The sequence below is a fragment of the Cucurbita maxima genome, unplaced genomic scaffold, assembly GCF_002738345.1.
Source record: "Cucurbita maxima cultivar Rimu unplaced genomic scaffold, Cmax_1.0 Cma_Scf00002, whole genome shotgun sequence".
NCBI classification, from domain to species: Eukaryota; Viridiplantae; Streptophyta; class Magnoliopsida; order Cucurbitales; family Cucurbitaceae; genus Cucurbita; species Cucurbita maxima.
The window spans coordinates 402,957-421,349 of NW_019272018.1; the positions used below are offsets into that span (position 1 = coordinate 402,957).

General features: G+C 34.5%; 1 protein-coding gene across 4 annotated transcripts; it reads left to right on the forward strand.

Annotated features, from left to right (window-relative positions):
• The first annotated feature begins 1,414 nt into the window (after window positions 1–1,414).
• Window positions 1,415–18,233, forward strand: LOC111468579 (enhancer of polycomb homolog 2-like). 4 transcript variants are annotated; one of them, XM_023113830.1, is made up of 13 exons: window positions 1,415–1,667; window positions 1,871–2,164; window positions 2,247–2,376; window positions 2,482–2,584; window positions 7,292–7,415; window positions 8,468–8,533; window positions 10,443–10,481; window positions 13,711–13,791; window positions 13,915–13,962; window positions 16,920–16,970; window positions 17,081–17,149; window positions 17,286–17,519; window positions 17,712–18,233. In XM_023113830.1, exons 2-13 carry the CDS (start codon window positions 2,015–2,017, stop codon window positions 17,967–17,969), a joined length of 1,353 nt encoding a protein of 450 aa, XP_022969598.1. In that variant the 5' UTR covers window positions 1,415–1,667; window positions 1,871–2,014; the 3' UTR covers window positions 17,970–18,233. The 4 variants fall into 4 exon arrangements, with proteins under 4 accessions (XP_022969598.1, XP_022969607.1, XP_022969624.1 ...); XM_023113839.1 differs by having other exon boundaries at window positions 1,887–2,164; XM_023113856.1 differs by having other exon boundaries at window positions 1,963–2,164.
• Window positions 18,234–18,393: the final 160 nt, after the last annotated feature.

The window sequence follows — 18,393 nt, forward strand, 5'->3', positions numbered from 1 at the left end:
ACCAATGTGAAGTTTTCTTTGTTCAGCGTTTAAACTTGGAAGCAAGCTATAAATACCTTGAATCAATATATGACTGAAAAGAAAGTGATGCATGTTCAAAATTCATGGTCGATTGTGTCCCAAGTTGGTTGGTCTTGTTATTGTCGATTTAGGGTGATCAGGATCCTCTAATGATTGAATTCTCAATGATGGAATATGAATAGTTAAGATTAACTCATGTAATTTCTTTCTATTATTTTTTTAACCCTTATTCTAAAACACAACAATAGACTTACAACTCTCGTATAGGAAAAAAGCTTCTATGTGATATATGATGCTAACCAAAACTGATCTCGATTGAGACAACCCCTTTGCTAGCTCTTAATATAAATTTACTATTGAATCACGTGCAAATCAAGTGTGTTCTCTTTGTCAAAATTTGTGCATCAACAGTATCGTTGTCGGTGGGGATTATGTTGGGGATGAATAAGAAGATAATGAATTTGAATGGTGACTTGGATGGAGACAATTCCAACCAAGAATGCCAACCATGATGGACGAGGGTTGACACTTCTCAATCAGTGGTGAAGACTTGTCCTTTGATTCGCAAGTGGCTAGCATAACTTTCATAAACGGAAATTTACTCATTCTCATTTAAGAGAAGTGGACGAGTAGTTCCATGTGTTGATTTCAATAGAGTCCTACCCTCTCACTTGCTCCGAGAGAGATTTGATATTATAATGAGATTATAAACAAATTGTTCGTTAGAAAACTCATATATATTAAATTTATAGAAGATTTTAAGATACTTAAATATTAACAAAAATACTCATAAATTTTTAAAAAATTTAGAAATATTTATTTTAGAGAAGATATTTTTTATTCGTTAATTTAGCCATTCAAATATGTTAAATATATTCTTTGATTTTCGTGTGAATTTAATTTCAGGGTCGGGCCAAGAGGAAAATCTCTACAGAGAAATAAACTCTCATATTGTTTATAAAAGTACCATTAACGTTTAAAGAACATCTTTTAACCTTAAAAAATGTTTAAAAATTAATTCAACCTTTCAAAAGTTTCATTAATACCTTTAATTTTTTTTTAAAAAGTTCAAAAATATCATCGTCGTCAACATATGAGCGGAACGTTTGTAGCACGTTTCAAAAATACCCAAAAACTTTCTAAAGTAACGCTGATACTCTTAAATTTTTTTAAAAAAATTACAAGATGATCTATAAGATGTAGATGGATAGTTTCTAATGTCTATATACTGAGGATAAGAACCTACCCAGTTAAGTGTGTTAATGTTATTTTTAAAAGTTTAAAAATTAAAAAATACAAATGATAAATATAAAAATATTTTAAAAATAAAATATTAACGAGTTTATTAATTTATTGACTTTATTGATTCAATTATACATGGTTATAATAATGTGCTTGTTTTTTCCTTCAGCATGTCTGGTGCTTGATTTCGGACGTATCCCCGTACCTCCCGGTTCATCTTTTCTCTCGAATCCAAAACTTTCGCCCCTACTCTGTATGCATCTCTAATCTTGATTCTACTGTTATAATTATCGTTTTTTCTCTTCCGTTTCTTCTCACGATTGAGTCTGTGAGGTCGGATTGAGGGACGAGTTGCAGTTCGAAGGGGACAAGGGCAGAAGATTTCAAGAACGCGGATTGTGAAGGTGAGGAGTTATTACGCTGGGGGGATCTGCTTGGATGCTAGGGTTATGGGTTGGGGGGGTTTGAAGTGGGGGAGGGGTTCACAGGGAGAGACAGGGATACTCGTATCATCTTCCCTGACTTCCCATTGCCGTTAATTGTGTTCTACAGCTTCAATTTGTGCATGATATAGTTATTTATTTATTTATTTTTTAATTTTGTAAAGAACTTTGGTTCTTCAGTGGCGGAGATTTGTATCCAAGAAACTGGAATTCTTCATCGTGTTGGTGAATTAGGATTTCGATTTTTAACCTACAGTTGCAGAGGTTGGTGCATCAGAAAGAATTGGAAAAGATAGAAATGAGCTACAATGAGTAGGTTGTCGTTCAGGCCTCGTCCGCTTGACATTCATAAGAAGCTTCCTATTGTCAAGTCTGTGAAAGAATTGGAAGATGACGAAACCCCTACCTCTACCCGCAATTCCCAACTGCTTCGTCTTGCGACCGAGGTAGATAATGAGGTACTGGCACTGTATTTATCTTAGTGCTTCCCGTCATCCCATGTTTGTCTGGATCAATCTAAATTCTTTCCCCTTAATTTAGGTACATCAAGTGCCTTGCAAGAAATTGGCTCCTGATATACCCACGCCTGAATTTGTTGTGGTTGATACATATGAGATAGACTACTCCCGCACTTTTAGTCAGCCAACTTCTTACTTACGTGGCAGAGGAGGTTGGTGATAAACACAGTTCTGTTGATATTTATAGACTAAATTTTCTACCATTATCAATGCCTGCGTGTAAATGTAATATGTGAGCATTCTCTCTTTATTTGCAGCTCGGACAGAGCTTGGAGAGTTTGTTGAGTATGACTTGGACAATGAAGACGAGGACTGGCTTCAGGACTTTAACAGAGAAAGAAAGATACTTACTCCTGAAAGGTAGTTTTTCAACTTGTACCAACGCCCGTCCCCTTCCCCTCTTCCCCCATTCCATGTAGGAAAAGATAGTATATTTTCTGAATTATGATATCACTTAAAAAAGTTTACGTCATCATACGAAGACAGTAGGAGTTTCTTAGTTGTTATTGCCGGAGGAAAGCGTTATTTAACATCTTGTAGTTGCTTGCTTGCTAATATTTTAAGTTATATTTGGACCCTCTCTTGTTTGTGCACATTTCCTTCCTTTTGTTTGGTAAATTTTCTTAGTTCAACTTTCATTTTTGGTCATGCAGACTTTTTGTTGTTTGAGATACGGATTCTAGAAACTTGTTCCATCGACTTTCCTTTGCTCAATCTACTGGTTGTTGTTTATGTCTATTGGCCAATGAGGATCATAAGCATTTGTTCTTCTATTGTCCTTATTTGATGGATATTTTGCACTTTCGATTTGGATCTTCAACTTACTGTGGGTTTTTGACTATGATTCCAAAGACAACATGAGCCAGTTGGTCTATGGACCTTCATTGCTATCTCAAGACAATTGATTTGGGTTGTTAAAGCTGATGTAGGTTGGCTGCTAGGTATGGTACAGTTACTTGAGACTAGTTGTTCGAGGCTAAGTGTAACAACTCAAGCCCATTGCTAGTAACTATTGTTCTCTTTGAGCTTTCCCTTTCGAGCTTCCTCTCAAGGTTTTAAAACGCATCCACTAGAGAGAGGTTTCCAAACCCTTATAAGGAATGCTTTGTTCTTCCTCTCTAACCGATGTGGGATCTCATAATCCACCCCCTAGGGCACAGCGTCCTCGCTGGCACATCGCTTAGCGTTTGGCTCTGATACCCTTTGTGATCGCCTAAATCCATCGCTAGTAGATAGTTCTTTTTAGGCTTTTCCTTCCGAGGTTCCCCTCAAGGTTTTAAAACACCTCCGCTAGGGAGAGGTTTCCACGCCCCTATAAGGAATGCTTCGTTCCCCTCTCCAACCAATGTGGGATCTCACACTAAGTAACCATTTTGTAGCTATTAAGGGTTAAGTTTGTTGATAGGTGGCTTGTTATAAACTAGCCGTTGGAAGATGGATAGGCTGGTTAGGTTAGCTAGGAAAAGTTTATAAATACTAATTCTCACTTGTGTTCAAACACAACTTGATCAATAAATTCTTCTCATTTGGTTATATGTTAAAAGTGGTATGAGTAACACAGATTTTAGGATCTAATGGTTGGAAAAGGGGTGAATCCTTCCTAGAGGGTGCGATATGGATCCTCAATCAATCCACCTAAAATTTGTTATCCTCATACTACAATCTAACGCTTGTTGTCGGAAGGATCCTTAAGAACAAGTTTTGATGTAATTCATAGAACTTCGGGAGCAATTCTAAATAATTGGAACTTTTATCCCTATACCTAATCTACAAAACCAAGAAGTTCTTGAAGCAAGAAATGGAGTTAACAACTAGGGAGAGCAAACCCTAGAGTAGTAAATCAATAAAGACGAGGACCTAACTCCCTTGAACATGCAAGAAACATAGCAAATCAAGCACAACCTATAAGAAACTAAGATCGGTGAATGAGGGTTCAATATTTAGATTACATTAGCAAAGAAGAAGATTTTGTTTGCTTATTTCAAGGGTAGTGAAGAATTGAAAGAGTATCCAAATCAAGAACAAGAGAATGTAGCCATTGACTTTGAGATGGAAATTGATCTTCCCACATTTAATGGAAATATGGTTATAGAGGCATTTCTTGATTTGATCAAGAATGTAAATTTTTTTTCATTGACTTAAATAGACCAAAAGAGAAGAAAGTCTATATCTTTGCATCAAAGCTGAGAGCAGGAGCTCCGACTTGGTGGGACAAACTTCAAGTTAATCGAAGAAGAGCCAGAAAAAGACCTGCACACAATTGGTCAATAATGCTTTAGTTAATGAAGGATCTATGCTTGCCTGCTCATTGTGAACTATTGTTGTATCTCATCAATACTGATGATGCTATCAAGGAAATTGTTGGGTTGTACACTCGTGGTGGAGTTCCATCATTTTAGTGTCTCATTCTATTTGATAATGAGAATTACCAAATCACAAGATTTGTGGAAGACCTACATGAGAACATTTACGATCAATTGGATACATGTTAGGATATTCACACAAGAGGTGGTTAATGAAGGGTCACATCATGGCTCTCTCAACCAAAGTCTTTACCCAACCTTTTCCATATAGATTCTTACCAGAAAAGCCCTTCGACCATGCTTGGACTGGTCCTTAAAGGGTAAGTTTACTACTTCTAAGGCATTATGCAAGCTATCTTGAAGATTGAAGACCAAACTTTCTAGTGTGACTTTGATAGATAGGCTAGGGGAAGGGTTGTTCGTATTTTTAGAGGCTCACTTTTAAAAAAAATTGTTCTGCATTTCTATAGTCCTAGTAGTGGTGGTCTGGGGTTATCGACACGTTGGAAGACCTTTTACTTTTTACTCAAACACAAAACGTTTTTTCGATTGTCCTTCTATCAAGACGACTTTGTTTGGTTTCAAAAGTCAACGAACAAGAATGTTTCATAGAAATAACGAAGGTTTTGAACAAAGGTGCCAAAAGCAGTGGTAATACCTTCAAGTAAAGATTTTAAGGATAGAAGGACTTCAAAGACCTTCTCTAGGATTTTATAAAAAGGAAGAGTCCAACCCCTCACTTGATCATTTACTAGAAGGGTATCCTCTCTGTAGATGCAGTAAAGAAGACTTCAGGTTCCTCGATGATGAAGTTGCATCTCCAAGTAAAGAAAAGGAGACAAAGGAGGAAGTTAGAATAATATGTTGGAAAGAGGTTAGAGGGGGTTAAAGAAGAGACTTCCAGGGTAGAATTCTAGAGGCTTTTGAGAACTAACTTCAATTAACATTTATAATCAATCCTTTCCGAGCCAGTCTTCTTGCTTTAAATGTGGGTTGGATCACCCTGGCGTTGTCCCATCATATGGTGGTTGAGTGAATTTCAGAAACATTTCACATCATTTATGGGGCTTGGAGTTATTTAGAGATATTGGAAACTGTTTTGGAGGCTTTATTGAATATGATGAATGCTTTGCTTTGCTTGGAAACTATTCTGGATTTATTCTAGTAAAGATCAATTTGATTGATGGTAAGACAGATTTTACAACACAAGTCTATTCTTTTCAAGATTGTAATTTGTTGGTATGAAAAGTGGTTGAAATCCATGGTAGCTTCTCGTTTGAAGTAGCAACACAGTTTTACAATGGGCTGGAAGGGAACGGTATATGCCCAGTGGACAAATGGAGGGTTCAAAATGGGTTGGTTTGCCCATCAATTATAATACATAAAGGTGCAGCTGGGTGTTAAACAACTAATTTGGGCCTGTGGAGTTCCTTTTTTTTTTTTTGATAGTGTACTCGTAGGATAAGCTGAGGTGACAGAAAAGTCTGAGAAAGAGAAGGTCCCCAAATTGAGGAATGTTAGTATCTCCGTTATTGAATTGATCATAGGTGGTTTTTCAATTTCTTTTAGCTTAAGTTGACGGAATTTTTAGTTGTTGGTTCTTTTTTGCTTCCTCTAGAGACATCTTGAAGTTGATGGCAAGACCATAGAGGCCCAGAGGAAAGATAGACTGAGAGGTCAAGGAATCTTTCATTGCTCTGTAATTATGAAAAACAAGAAGTTGATTGCTCGTAATTGAAAGCTAGTTCCTAATTGTTATCCTCTCATGGAATGTGAGAGGCCTTGGTTCCATGACCAAAAGAAGCTTAACAAAAAGATGTGATGCTCAAGTTCAATCTTGATTTCATCATTCTCATGAAACTAAGTTGAAGTCTATTAATAGGAGGTTGATTTTGAAGCTTTAGAAATGCGACCGCTTTTCAATATTAGTATTTGTTATCCTTTGGAACGACCGTCCATGCTGTGTCTCTAAAGTGGTACTGGGCTTGTTTTCTATCTCACGTGATTTGTAGGTGTAATGAGTTAAAGTATTTCAGAAATTGTCTGAGTGAATTAAAGGATTCCTTTTATTTCTTTCCAGAACCCAGAAGAGAAAAGTGAAAAGGCATCTGATATTTTAGTCAATGCAATGACGTGCAAAGGACTTTGCCATGGGGATGTGTTGAAAAATGAAATTATTACTTTTTACTTTGACTGTGTTACTGATATTGGAGATCTTGGACGAGGGTTCTAAGATCATAATAGAAAAATAATGTGCTTCCCGAGGAGAAATTTTTTGCAGAGTGATTATTTATCCTAACTTTGATGTTCATCAGAAATAAAAGCCGCTGTTGGCAAAAGAGAATGACAAAAAAATCCGACTTAAAGTCAGCAATGGTTAGAACTTATAGTTTTCAAGTGTCGAGTAAAAATAGTTTTGTAAGATCAATTGCTCAAGAATCTGCCTTTTGTTGTTATTGTTTATGGTAGAGACAATTTATATAATTCCTCCTTAACCTCAGTTCTTCTATAGCTACATGTGAAACTATTAGAAATTCTAGAGCATGCTTCCTTTTGATTGACCATTTCCAATCTTTCATTATGTGAGTCATCTCCTTGGTTTGCTTCATGGCATCCTTATTTCTTTTCCAAGGTGTGTATGGTTGCCATGCTGTGTGCCAATGATAGTTGACTGAATAATTTGAGTTCAAAGATTGAGAAAGGTGCTAATGTGATTTTAGTTTCTCTTTGAGAAGGTGCTAATTAGGTGTCCTTGTCAATACAGATTTGAGAGTTTCCTCTTTAAATTGGAGGTATTGGATCACAAGGCTCGAGAAAGAGCTGGTATAATAACAACTACTCTTGGTTCACCCATTCCTGTACTTCTACAACGTGACAATGCTATTGAGGTGATATATATTTTTATCATATTTGGGCATTTTGTACTAACTTTTGATTTAATTTTGCATATTTTAACACTGAATTATTGCTGTTACTTTTCTGTGGATCGATCCAATATTCATCACAATGCAAGTCTCTTCCATTTGATTTATTTTAATGCTATGCTATACATCTTATATGTGTGACTTTAATTTGGCACAGGCAATGAAGTTATGTTTGGGAGTAATTTTCTTGTATATTATTGATTGAGAAAATAAGATTAGTTGTATGTTTGATTTTTAGCCTCTTTTCATGACATCAATTAAAAGTCTCGTTTCTTGGTTTAAAAAAAAGAGGATCTCAATCATAGATAAAAAAAAATCAGTAATTAGCATAAGTCTAAAAAGGAAAGTATGACTATGAATATACAAAGAAATAAATAATATTCCTCATTGATAGATTGATTTCCTCCCACTGATCTTGACACTCTATTCACTTCTTCCAACCAATTTTTCAGGATCAGTCGTACATATAGGAATGTAGTAATACTAGAGTATTCAACAATCTAGAGCTTTTGAGATATCTGGAATTTCTCCCAATTTCTGTGCGATCTTCCAATTGTCTGCCCTTTCCTGTTGATCATTCATCTTCCAATAGTTAGCTTTGGTTCTTACAATAGGTTATAGGCTAGCTAACTAATAACTTCCCTTCTCAGCTATTATACCTCATTTCCCTTTGTTAGAATGTGTGAGCCCTGACTTTTTCCAAAAAATATCTCAGATATCACATTTCTTGTCAGTTCTAAGACCATTTCTGTATTGTGTATATATTTCAAAAATACTATCCTCTGAGATTCCTTTTTTATCTGCTTCAACTAGAAGATCCTCGGCTCCTGTGACTTTATACCTTCCAAGTACCCTGGATGCATATACTAAAAATATCACCCAGAACACAGAATATTTCTAACGCAGCAATGAATGATTTTGTTGATCAATTTTTGATAGATATTTCACGTCTTCTGAAAATTTATTGTTTCATTTATTTTATTAATAACAGTTTGTTTCGTTTATTTCAATGGCAGGCTCTACAAACTCAAGCAATCAGATATTCAATTATTGAATCTGTTTACGATTATTGGAAGGAAAAGGTTTGAATAAACCCCCTAGTTTTTTACATGTTTGAATGTTACTTAGGATGTCTCGCTTTTGTTAATTTATTTTAAAAATTGGAGGAATACAAAAAGGAGGATGGAACATCCTCAAGAACGCCAAGGATGCATATATAAAAGCACTCCAATTGGCATCAATGTTTAACAAAGAGGAATTACTAAAAGATGTACAAAGTGCTCCATTTTGAAGTTTGACCAACCACCCTTTCCCAAAATAAATATTTGTTCATCCAACTATCTTGAAAAGTTATTTATTTCATTCAAGTCAAAGTTTCCAAAGAAGGCGTTAATCTATTATTCTAAAGATAAAATGATGTCTCTTTGGGTGGGATGGTATGCATAGAGCTTGTGGGAGAATGTTGTGTGATGAAAGGAAGGGTGGAGATTGGTTAGTGTTAATCACCGATTAACCAAAAAACTTAAGTTGTTTGGTGTTGGTAAATTTAATCTTATGTCAATACTTTTATATTCCTTCTCACTTGTGGGCTTGGAAATTTGTAGAGTGCCCCACAAGTGGAAATCAATGTTAGCTGGGGAGATAATAACATTACCGAGATTTAAACACAAACCTCATGTTCTGGAACAATTTTAAATCACTAATTAACCCAAAACCTTGAGCTTGGGGATTCATGCTGGGGGATGTAGATGGGGTTTGACTAAATGAGCAATTGAGGGCCAAATAGTGTAAGGGAGATAATTTTCTTGAGGAGCTGAGAAGCATATATGACACTGCTATGGGGTGACGAAAGTGGTGCATTATTGGGGGACCTAATGTGGCAAGAAAAACATGTGAAAAACTTTAAGTTGAAGCATTAAAATATGCAGAATTTCAACAAGTTAGTAGATGTTTTACTATTTATTTATTATTGCTTTATTTATTTATATTTATTTTTTCTTTGAAAACATAGAAAAACGTGAAAGGGTACAAATCCTTAAGGGAGTGAAAAGAAAAACAAACAACCAAACTAGTAAAGTAAAGATCTGAAGTATTACGAGAGCCAAAATAAAAGTAAAGCATCTTAGAGTAGCAATAAAAGATATAGCAACTTTTAAAGTTAGTAAATGAAATTAAAGTATTTGATATCCCTTTAATTACTGGCTGATGCAAATTGCTGAATCCAGGGAAGAACTTGGTACGATCTTTATTTGATATGTTCTTGCATGGAAGTGTTGATTTTTTAATGAAAGGCTTATTGTAGCAACTTTTAAAAGAACGTCAACTAGTGATTTTTCTATTTCCTATACATCTCTCTTTTGTGTTGGTTATCTTACAAAAATATCATTCATGAGTTGAAATGAAAAATTATTTTTAAATAGTAGATTGTAGTGTACACACTCTTGGGATCTATCATATTTTAAAGTTTCTTCCCCCTTTTTAAAAATTATTTGTTGCATTTTCAATTCTTCATTTTAGATTGTTAGCCAATTACTTGTTTTGATTTTTTGTTATCTTAGTTTTTTTTTTTTTTTTTTTTTTTTTTTTTTTTTTTTTTTTTTTTTTTTTTTTTTTTTTTTTTTTTTGTTCTTGTAGAATGTTAAATGAGGGAATTATCTTGATTTTATCAATTTCGTAAGAAACTAAACTTTCCACCCCTAAGAGAGCTACAGGAGGGCTTTCATATTGTAGTGCTATTGTAGTGCAACAGTCTAGTTTGTTGGATACTGTAGATTAGATGTAATTTAAAAAGAAAATGATTAGATGTGTCTTCTGAGAATGGTTTGCTTAGGTTTGTTACAGTATTCTTAACTAAAAAAAGTTCTTGTTTTGCCTTTCGGGTTCTTGCAAGTATACCAAATTCTTCTAAGATCTGTACTATTAATTTTTTTCTATTTTTCAAATTAATGGAATGCATATTGATACTTGTTTTTTCTCTCTCTCTCTTAACAGCGTGAACGATGGCAAAAGCCTGTTTTGCGGCGTTTGCAGGTTCATCATTGTTCCATTTTTTTTCATGTTATATGTTATTAATTGCTTTATTGTCCATACACATTCTCTAGGATCCGTCTTTTTCAGGGTTTAGGAATGTAGGAACTACTCAAGGGCTTATAGCACGTTGCACATGTACCCTTTATCTAATAATTCATACTCTTGATCGTGCATAATTTTATATTCATTAGGTTTATCCTATTAAATGGTAAGTTAGGTTGAGTGGCATCTTGGGCGAGATTTGTATGATATATGTTTCCCAAGGGTGGCAATTGGTCTATTCCTTATTCTAATAGATATTTGTCTCTCTTTCTTTTAAAAAGAAAGGGGTAGAGTGAGATCCCAATAGTGCACACGTATGCTAGAGGGGCAAAGATGGAAATTCACAGTCCGTTTAATTATTTGTCTTTTGTGTGTTTGTATAAATAGCTTTTGTGTAGGGAGTACAAGGGGTTATGTATTAATGTAAATTTTGAGCCTAAGTGGTGGAGCCAAAAATCCTTACGGCGGTATTTTATTAATCTTAATGAAAGTTGTACAATAGGGTAAGCCTTAGCCTTTATATATAGGCTTAGCTTCTGGGATAATGGGCTGTAAGTACAGGGATGGTTGAACAAATTAACAAAGAAAAAACAACAAATAAATAGAATAGACATACCAAGCTACGTTGCAAAGAGAGCCCTAATAAACAAAGCAATCTACATAAATTCCCCCTTTCAAGAAGGATAACTCGTCCTTGAGTTTAAAGATGAATCTTATCAGGAGGAAAAATAGGTGGAGAGATAATCCGGAAACTCAATCATATGAGAATTGCCGCAAATTTTCTTCCTTTGCAACTTGCTGTAAGTTCCTTTTGGAAATCTTTCATTTTCAAGATGCACAAGGACTAAATCACCAATAACAAATTCCTTATGCCTCCTTTTCTTGTTTGCAAGTTGGGCTTATTTAGTAACAGCTTCCACGTGGTGTTATGTGACTTCTTTATGTATTCTTTGTACCTGTCACAGCGTCATCGCGATGTGGAGCGACCGATGTCCTTCCCTAGGGGGCTTTTTTGAGAGGAGAGGTTTGGATTCACCACCAATCATTGGGTTTTGGGGTTGATCTCCCATTTGAAGGAAAAGGTTGGTCTAGGAAACCAAAAATTAGGTTTGGGGGTTGATTGAGTGTAAGAAAGGTGTCAGCATCCCTTCAGCATCTGTTTTAGAAGAATAGTTGCCATATTTTATTTTAAAACCATCCTTTTACTTTTTATCCAAAAAAAATGTTTTTTATTTTTCATTTTGAGTGTCCCAAATTTACTAATCCACACGTTAATTGTAAAATCTGGATTAATAATTATGAGTGGCTCAAAGCCATTAGAAAAAAAAAAGTTGGAATTTGTTTTGGGAAAATTTTCTTGTTTTTCTAGGATACATCAATATGGGTCCAACATTTACTAAATGCACATTCAACCCTTATTAAGCATACTTAATAAAATATATATGACAAAAACAATAAATTTTGAGAGTGAAATACATCAAACTTATTTTTTAAGCATGCATAAACTTGTTGACATTAGATTTCCTTCTTGTATAAAAAAATATATATACTGTTACAAATATATATTTAATGAATGTCATTGCCATGTCTGTGTCCGTGTCCGTGTCCTAGATATTTAAAAGATGATGTGTCACTGTATTCATGTCGTATTGTATTGTATTGTATTTGTTAACCACTCTTAGCATAAACCAGTTGTTTCATTAACAAACTTCCCCAACCACTTAATTAGTAAAGTTTCATTATTTATTTATTTACTTTCCTTTCTTTTAAACTATCCAAGTCGAAACCCCAACATTCCATAGACATGACCTTCTCCCATCCTACTAGGTGTGCTATTTTCTTTTCTTCCTTTCTAAAAGAAGTTTCTGTTCAACCTGCAATTTTCAACCTTACCTTTGTAGGCATTAGAAACAGAGACAAATATCAAATTGGCAGATTAAGTAAAACCACTTTACCCAAGTTAATCTCCCACCTTTTGAAAGATAATACTCCAACAACTTAGTATACTTCCTATCTTATCCACAATTGGCTCCCAAAACTTCGATCTTTTTTATGATTCCCACCCAATGGCTGAACTAAATAACTCATGGAAACTTCTCCACCTTGCGGCCAAAATTTTCCAGCCGTCTCAACCATTCTGTCATCTAAATACAATCTGTACAAAGAAGATTTTCCCAATTTAATTCTAAACCCAATAAAATCTCGAAAATTTTAGAACTAACCCTTGAACTTTCAAACATTTCCTCTATATCCTAACAAAAAAATACTGCATCAGCGTGGCTATAAGACCTAAACATCTTTTCCAACATCAAAACCTTTGAAATCAACATTTTCAAGCCCTTTGTTCAGCAAACAACTTTTCACTTCTCCTATTAATAGAAAGAGAAAGGTGACAGTAGATCTGTATATCTTAACTGATGATTGTAAATCAATCTGAGTTTATAGATAAAAACTTGGATGATACCAAGTAGATCAGGAGCTAGTAGGAGTAGAATATTGTTTATTAGTCTGGTAGTTGGACATTTTTAAGGTTGTAGAGCCTGGTAGTTCTTACAATAGGCTTTATTAAAGCCAAATTGAAGTCCGATTGAAAGTCCAAAAGAAAGGTTCAATAAAGGCTAATGGATGCCATGATACCAAACTTGAAGGTAAGTTGGTTAGATTCGAGAGCTTAGGCACTAGGGAACAATAATAGTAGTACCACAACACCAGATGAACTAAAAATGAATCATTAAAACATTTTACACACATCTCAATGCAAAGAGCTATGTCCAGCCACACAAGTGCAACAGAATGCAACGTTGTCTTTTTAAGTGTCAATTTATAGATCTTGTCTTCTTTTTTTTTTTTTTTTTTTTTTTTTTTTTTTTTTTTTTTTTTTTTTTTTTTTTTTTTTTTTTTTTTTTTNTTTTTTCTCATTCAAAAGAAGAAAAAAGAAATTCACCATTGGTTATCAAGCTCTTTATTGAACTAACTTTATTCCGTAGTCCTAGACCTAAGAACATTCTTGCAGAAAAAATTTCAGTGGCCTTTCATGATTTCCATCTCAGGGTTCTTTAGAGTAGAGAATATGATATTGTCATGCATGCTTATGTGTTCAAGTATTCGTCGATTGTGATTTTTGTGTGATGCACTCTACTCATAATATATTCACAAGGTAATTTACTTGCTCCCGTTTATTATGCAGCCACCTCCACCTGTCAATGACACGAACCCGTACAATGTTTTTAGGCCAAGGGAGAAAGCTCACAGACTTCATACAAGAAGGGTACGAAGATTTTTGCTTGCATTCTCCCATTCTCAATTACTGAAGGATGTTTGTAGCTGAAGTTTTCCACTATGCACTTTATATTCTTATTATTATCCTTCTCATTCGTGATATTTCAAATAGATGCAACGGAGGGAAAACAATGTGCAATCTTTTGAAAAGCTTCGCCAGGTCACTACTACTGTCATCATTTTGAATTTTATTTTACTTCCATGTGTTAACTGTTGGTTTTCATGCTGTCTCTTTCCTTTATTTGCTGCCGTTGGTATGTTGTTATTCTTATTTTTATAACCAAGTACATTCTCTTGTGTACTTTAGCCTATTATTCTATGCCTATGTCCTTTCATTGTTTGATTGTTTATAAGACATTTGTTTTTATTAATTACTCTATAGGTAAGTCCATGGTTGCATACATTATAGGACTACTTTAGTTTCACTTTTACATTCAGCCCAAGCTGCCGTTGGAAATGACTTTGTGTGTGCTCGCACTGCATGCATCTGTTAAATGAGTATGTTTGTATATTTATAAAGTGCTTACAATCCTAACCTAGAAGCTGAAAAGCATTGGTAAAAGGAATAAGGAAAGCAAAAATCTGATCTGCACTATAAGTATTTTTGAATTATTTTATGTCCAATAGCCTAATTTTGGATCAAAATAATTGGGTGAGCTTCGTTAGTAAGTTGGTAATGTTTACTTCCAGTAATTCCTCCTTAAAGTTGGGACATCGATATAGGTAGTTGCATATCTATAGGGCTATTGTGAAAAGAGCTAATGCTCAAAGATACAATTTCCATAAGGGAGTGAAAATGAGAAAGTGGTAAATGAAAGCAGTAAAAACAGAAACAATCAATTAGACTAAATTACGAAAGATGCATAAAGGCACTCCAATTGAGACAAATATCTTGTAATGAAAATCCAGCAAAATATTTTGGAAGAAAATACAAGAGGAAGTCTATTCAAAATTTTCAACCCAGAGAGTTGCTCGCTAGAAGATTCTTTGATCTGTTTCCATATACAATTATGATAGAATAGCTTTAGGGTACGTTTAAGAGTGATTTGGTTAAATCACTTTTTTCATGTTCAAAATTACTTTAAAACATGTCTTTAACCATTCAAAACGAACTTTACTTTCGAGTTTACACTTTTAAATGCAATTTTCATGCCATAAAATTTTTTTTGAATAATTAAAAGCATGGTTTGGAGTACCCAAAAAAAAAAAAAAAAAAAAAAAAAAAAAAAAAAAAAAAAAAAAAAAAAAAAAAAAAAGCAAGGTAACCATTTCAAAACCACTTCTAAACATAGTTAAAACCACTTCTAAACATAGCCTTAACCGCATCATCTCATATGAGATTGGCCTTAGGATCAAAAGAGAGAACCAATGAGTAATTGCAGAACATTGTCCCGAGAAAACCCACTAGATATTGTTTAAAGAGAGCAACTTGAGCCAACTAGATCGAGAGTAGGGGGAGTAAAAAATGATATGGTTGGCCATCATTGATCATAATCAATATTACTTCTCTGGGGCATATAGACTTCCAAAGAGCTGCAAAAATTACTTTTTCCAAGGGGATCGAAGAAGCCAAATGATGAGGTAACGATTTTAAGAGAAAATACTAAAGGAGTCAAGTGTCCATCTGCGAGAGTCTTCATTAGAATCAATCTTTACAAAAGAAAGCTACCCAAAAGAGATTGTAAATCAATAATTTCTGCTTTTTTTATTAATCTTCGAAATGTAAGGTTCCAAGGAAGAATTGATTTATCCCAATAGCTGAAACCAAGCCATTTGGAGAACAAGAAATCGCGAACAACCAAGGACATGGTTGCAAAACATGGATTAAATTTAATTTAATGCATGCGTGCGCATACTAGAGAACGTCTTTTATTGATGATGCAAAAGTTACCAGTGTTGTTCTTCAAGAAAGATAGCATGCTAATGACATCCTCATAAAATTACTCTCTTGATAGATTTGTGCTACTTGTAAGGGTTTTTGCAACCACCTTTAATGAAATCCTTTTTCTTCAAAAAAAAATAATATAAAAGAAAACTGAAGACTGAAGTAAATTATAACAAGGCCTCCCATCTACGGAGGATTATATTCTTGAAATAGTTGCAAGAGAGTTTAAACAGAGCACATGAAGTAGAAACATGAAATTTGGCAGTATCCACGGTTTTGTGCAAAAGTTGAAAATTTTCATGGAAAATTCTTTGATTTCTTTCAAACCAATGTTCCTAAAGAAAAGGTTTTATGGCATTGACCACAATTGATTTACTTAAGATTTTGTTACATTGTGCTTAGTCAATTAATTTATAGCTTGTTAATCAGTTGAGGCATGCTTTGATAGCTTGGTGGATAATATATCCTTTTTGGCTGTTTTAGTGTAAAAATTCTTCCCATTTTCCTCATAGCTACAGCTTATCCTCTCTTTTGGCCAATTGGAGGTCTTTTTTATAACCTCCTTCGGCTCAGGGTTTCTTCCACCTCTTTTGTGTATATTTCCTCTCATCATCGAAATACTAGAATGTTTCACATAAAAAAATTAAAATAAAGAAGTCTTAGTTTTGGCGGGCTGTTGGTTAGTTTGCTTTGTTAGTTGAATGGTTAGTTTCCAGAATATGCCAGAATATGGTTTTTTGTCTTTATAATCGCTAGCTTTTGGAATACTCAAGACAGACTTTGAATAATCTTGGACGAATGAAAACTAAGCTGCCTCATTGTTGAATATGTTCTCACTTGTTTACTTGTAATAATAATAAAAAGAAGATAATTAAATTGAAGGCAGAGGAAATAGTTTAGTACAAGGAGTGTATGTAATATACTGTAACATAGGAATGTAGTACTGTGGAAAGAAATCATGTTGATTTACTAATTTATGTGAATTAAAACAATTTATTTCAGGTTTGAATGTTCATCACAAAATTATTGGATGATTATTGTTCTTACTCGAGTCATTGACGTTCTTATGGTTTGATAGATTGAGTAGGCTGTGAGCTCAAAATTGTATTTATTTTGCCTTTTCTTTTGAATTTTATTCTATCTCGTAATGATCTCAAATGCCCATCTTCTTTTAATATAGATTGACATTGTCTAAATTTCATTATTTTATGTTTGGGATTGTAAAATTTCAGGTTAGGCGCAACCTGGAACAAGCTAAAACCTTACTGGAGGCTTTAATTAAGGTGATTACTCATTGTTCTCATGTATTATTATACGTGCGTTTGCATTTGTCTTGAAGCTAGTTATATGACATTTAAACACTGGATTGGCTCAAGACGTGATCTTTTTACAGAGAGAAGAGAAAAAAAGAGATCTGATGGAAAGTGAAGTCAGCCTTCAGAGGGTTCACTTGAAGTATAAGGTACGTGTGTATTATGTGTTTTATTTTTATATATTTCTCATATACCCGGGACAATTGGTTTGATCTTACTCTAGTGATCTCTATCTACTTAAGTTTTTCTTACAATATTGGTGCATGGTTTCTCATCGGATCTCAGCATGAAACTGAACTTCTGGAAGAGAGCTTAGCACTTCCTAGGTTCTTACCCTTCTCTTGTAAGTTTGGTTCAAGCGAGGATGAATTTGTGGAGTTGGACGATATCGCAACCAGTCGCCCCCCACGAATACGAATTTCTGGATCTTTTAGGGAGACAAACATGATTGTGCTCCCAACTGAAAGCATGAAGCAAGAGAATAGGCAACAACTGCCACATGGATGGCTTCACAAAATGGTACCTTAGTCGTTTATAACCTTACTTAGCATCCTTTTGTTACAATAGCAGCAGATACTACAAGTGTCCTATCGATCCTGCCGAGCAGTTTAACATATTGAGAACTGACTTACATTTAAACTCAATAGTTTTTCTTGTTAGAACACTAATCGTGTATTCTCGACTGTTCAACGGGATTGTCGATTTGTGCAGGATCCTCTGGAGCCAGTGTTGTTGTTTGCAAAACCTCTGGTTGCAGAGAAGTTGGCTGCTGCTAATATAGTACCACCATCAGCAGAATCTCCGACAAGGAACAGTGTGTCAATGGGATCTCATAAACTTCGAGGTAGGATCGGGCGAGGTGGCAGGATAATATTTGACCGATGGAATCCATTGATGCAGACTGGTATTGACTGTAGTAGTAACTCATATTATTCACCACCAAAGCAATCACATTTAGCATATAATTGATTGATTGAGTGAGGATCAGCATGATCTCTGTATAACAGCTCCTAGATTCTTTTGCTGCATAAACAAAGGAGTTAGGTTAGCATCAAAACAAACCTTCCTTTTTCCGACTTAAGAATTCATGCAAAAGCAAGCTTTGTCTGCAATTTGCATGCATCATCTAAAATTGCTGCCCAATTTCTTATTCATATGTTTGTAAGTACTGTGTTTAAATATCTCAACTTTTTCTTTCATTTAGTTTGTCAACTATGTTGTGGTTTGACATTAGATTGCTCGACTTGTATAAGTTTTATCGATGTTCCCAAGTGTACATGAAATTTAACATGTTCTTAAAAAAATGTATGAAGATTTAAATTCTGTATTTACCATTAGAAAGACAATGAGTGTTGAGGCCATGGCTTGAAACTAGGGGGAAGATGAAGCAACT

What these genes read in the sequence shown, in the direction of transcription:
- LOC111468579 (XM_023113830.1), top strand. Translation starts at nt 2,015, where the DNA reads ATGAGTAGGTTGTCGTTCAGGCCTCGTCCGCTTGACATTCATAAGAAG. An exon ending in CGACCGAGGTAGATAATGAG is followed by an intron (nt 2,165 to 2,246) that starts GTACTGGCACTG and finishes CCCTTAATTTAG; the next exon opens with GTACATCAAGTGCCTTGCAA. An exon ending in ATGGATGGCTTCACAAAATG is followed by an intron (nt 17,520 to 17,711) that starts GTACCTTAGTCG and finishes CGATTTGTGCAG; the next exon opens with GATCCTCTGGAGCCAGTGTT.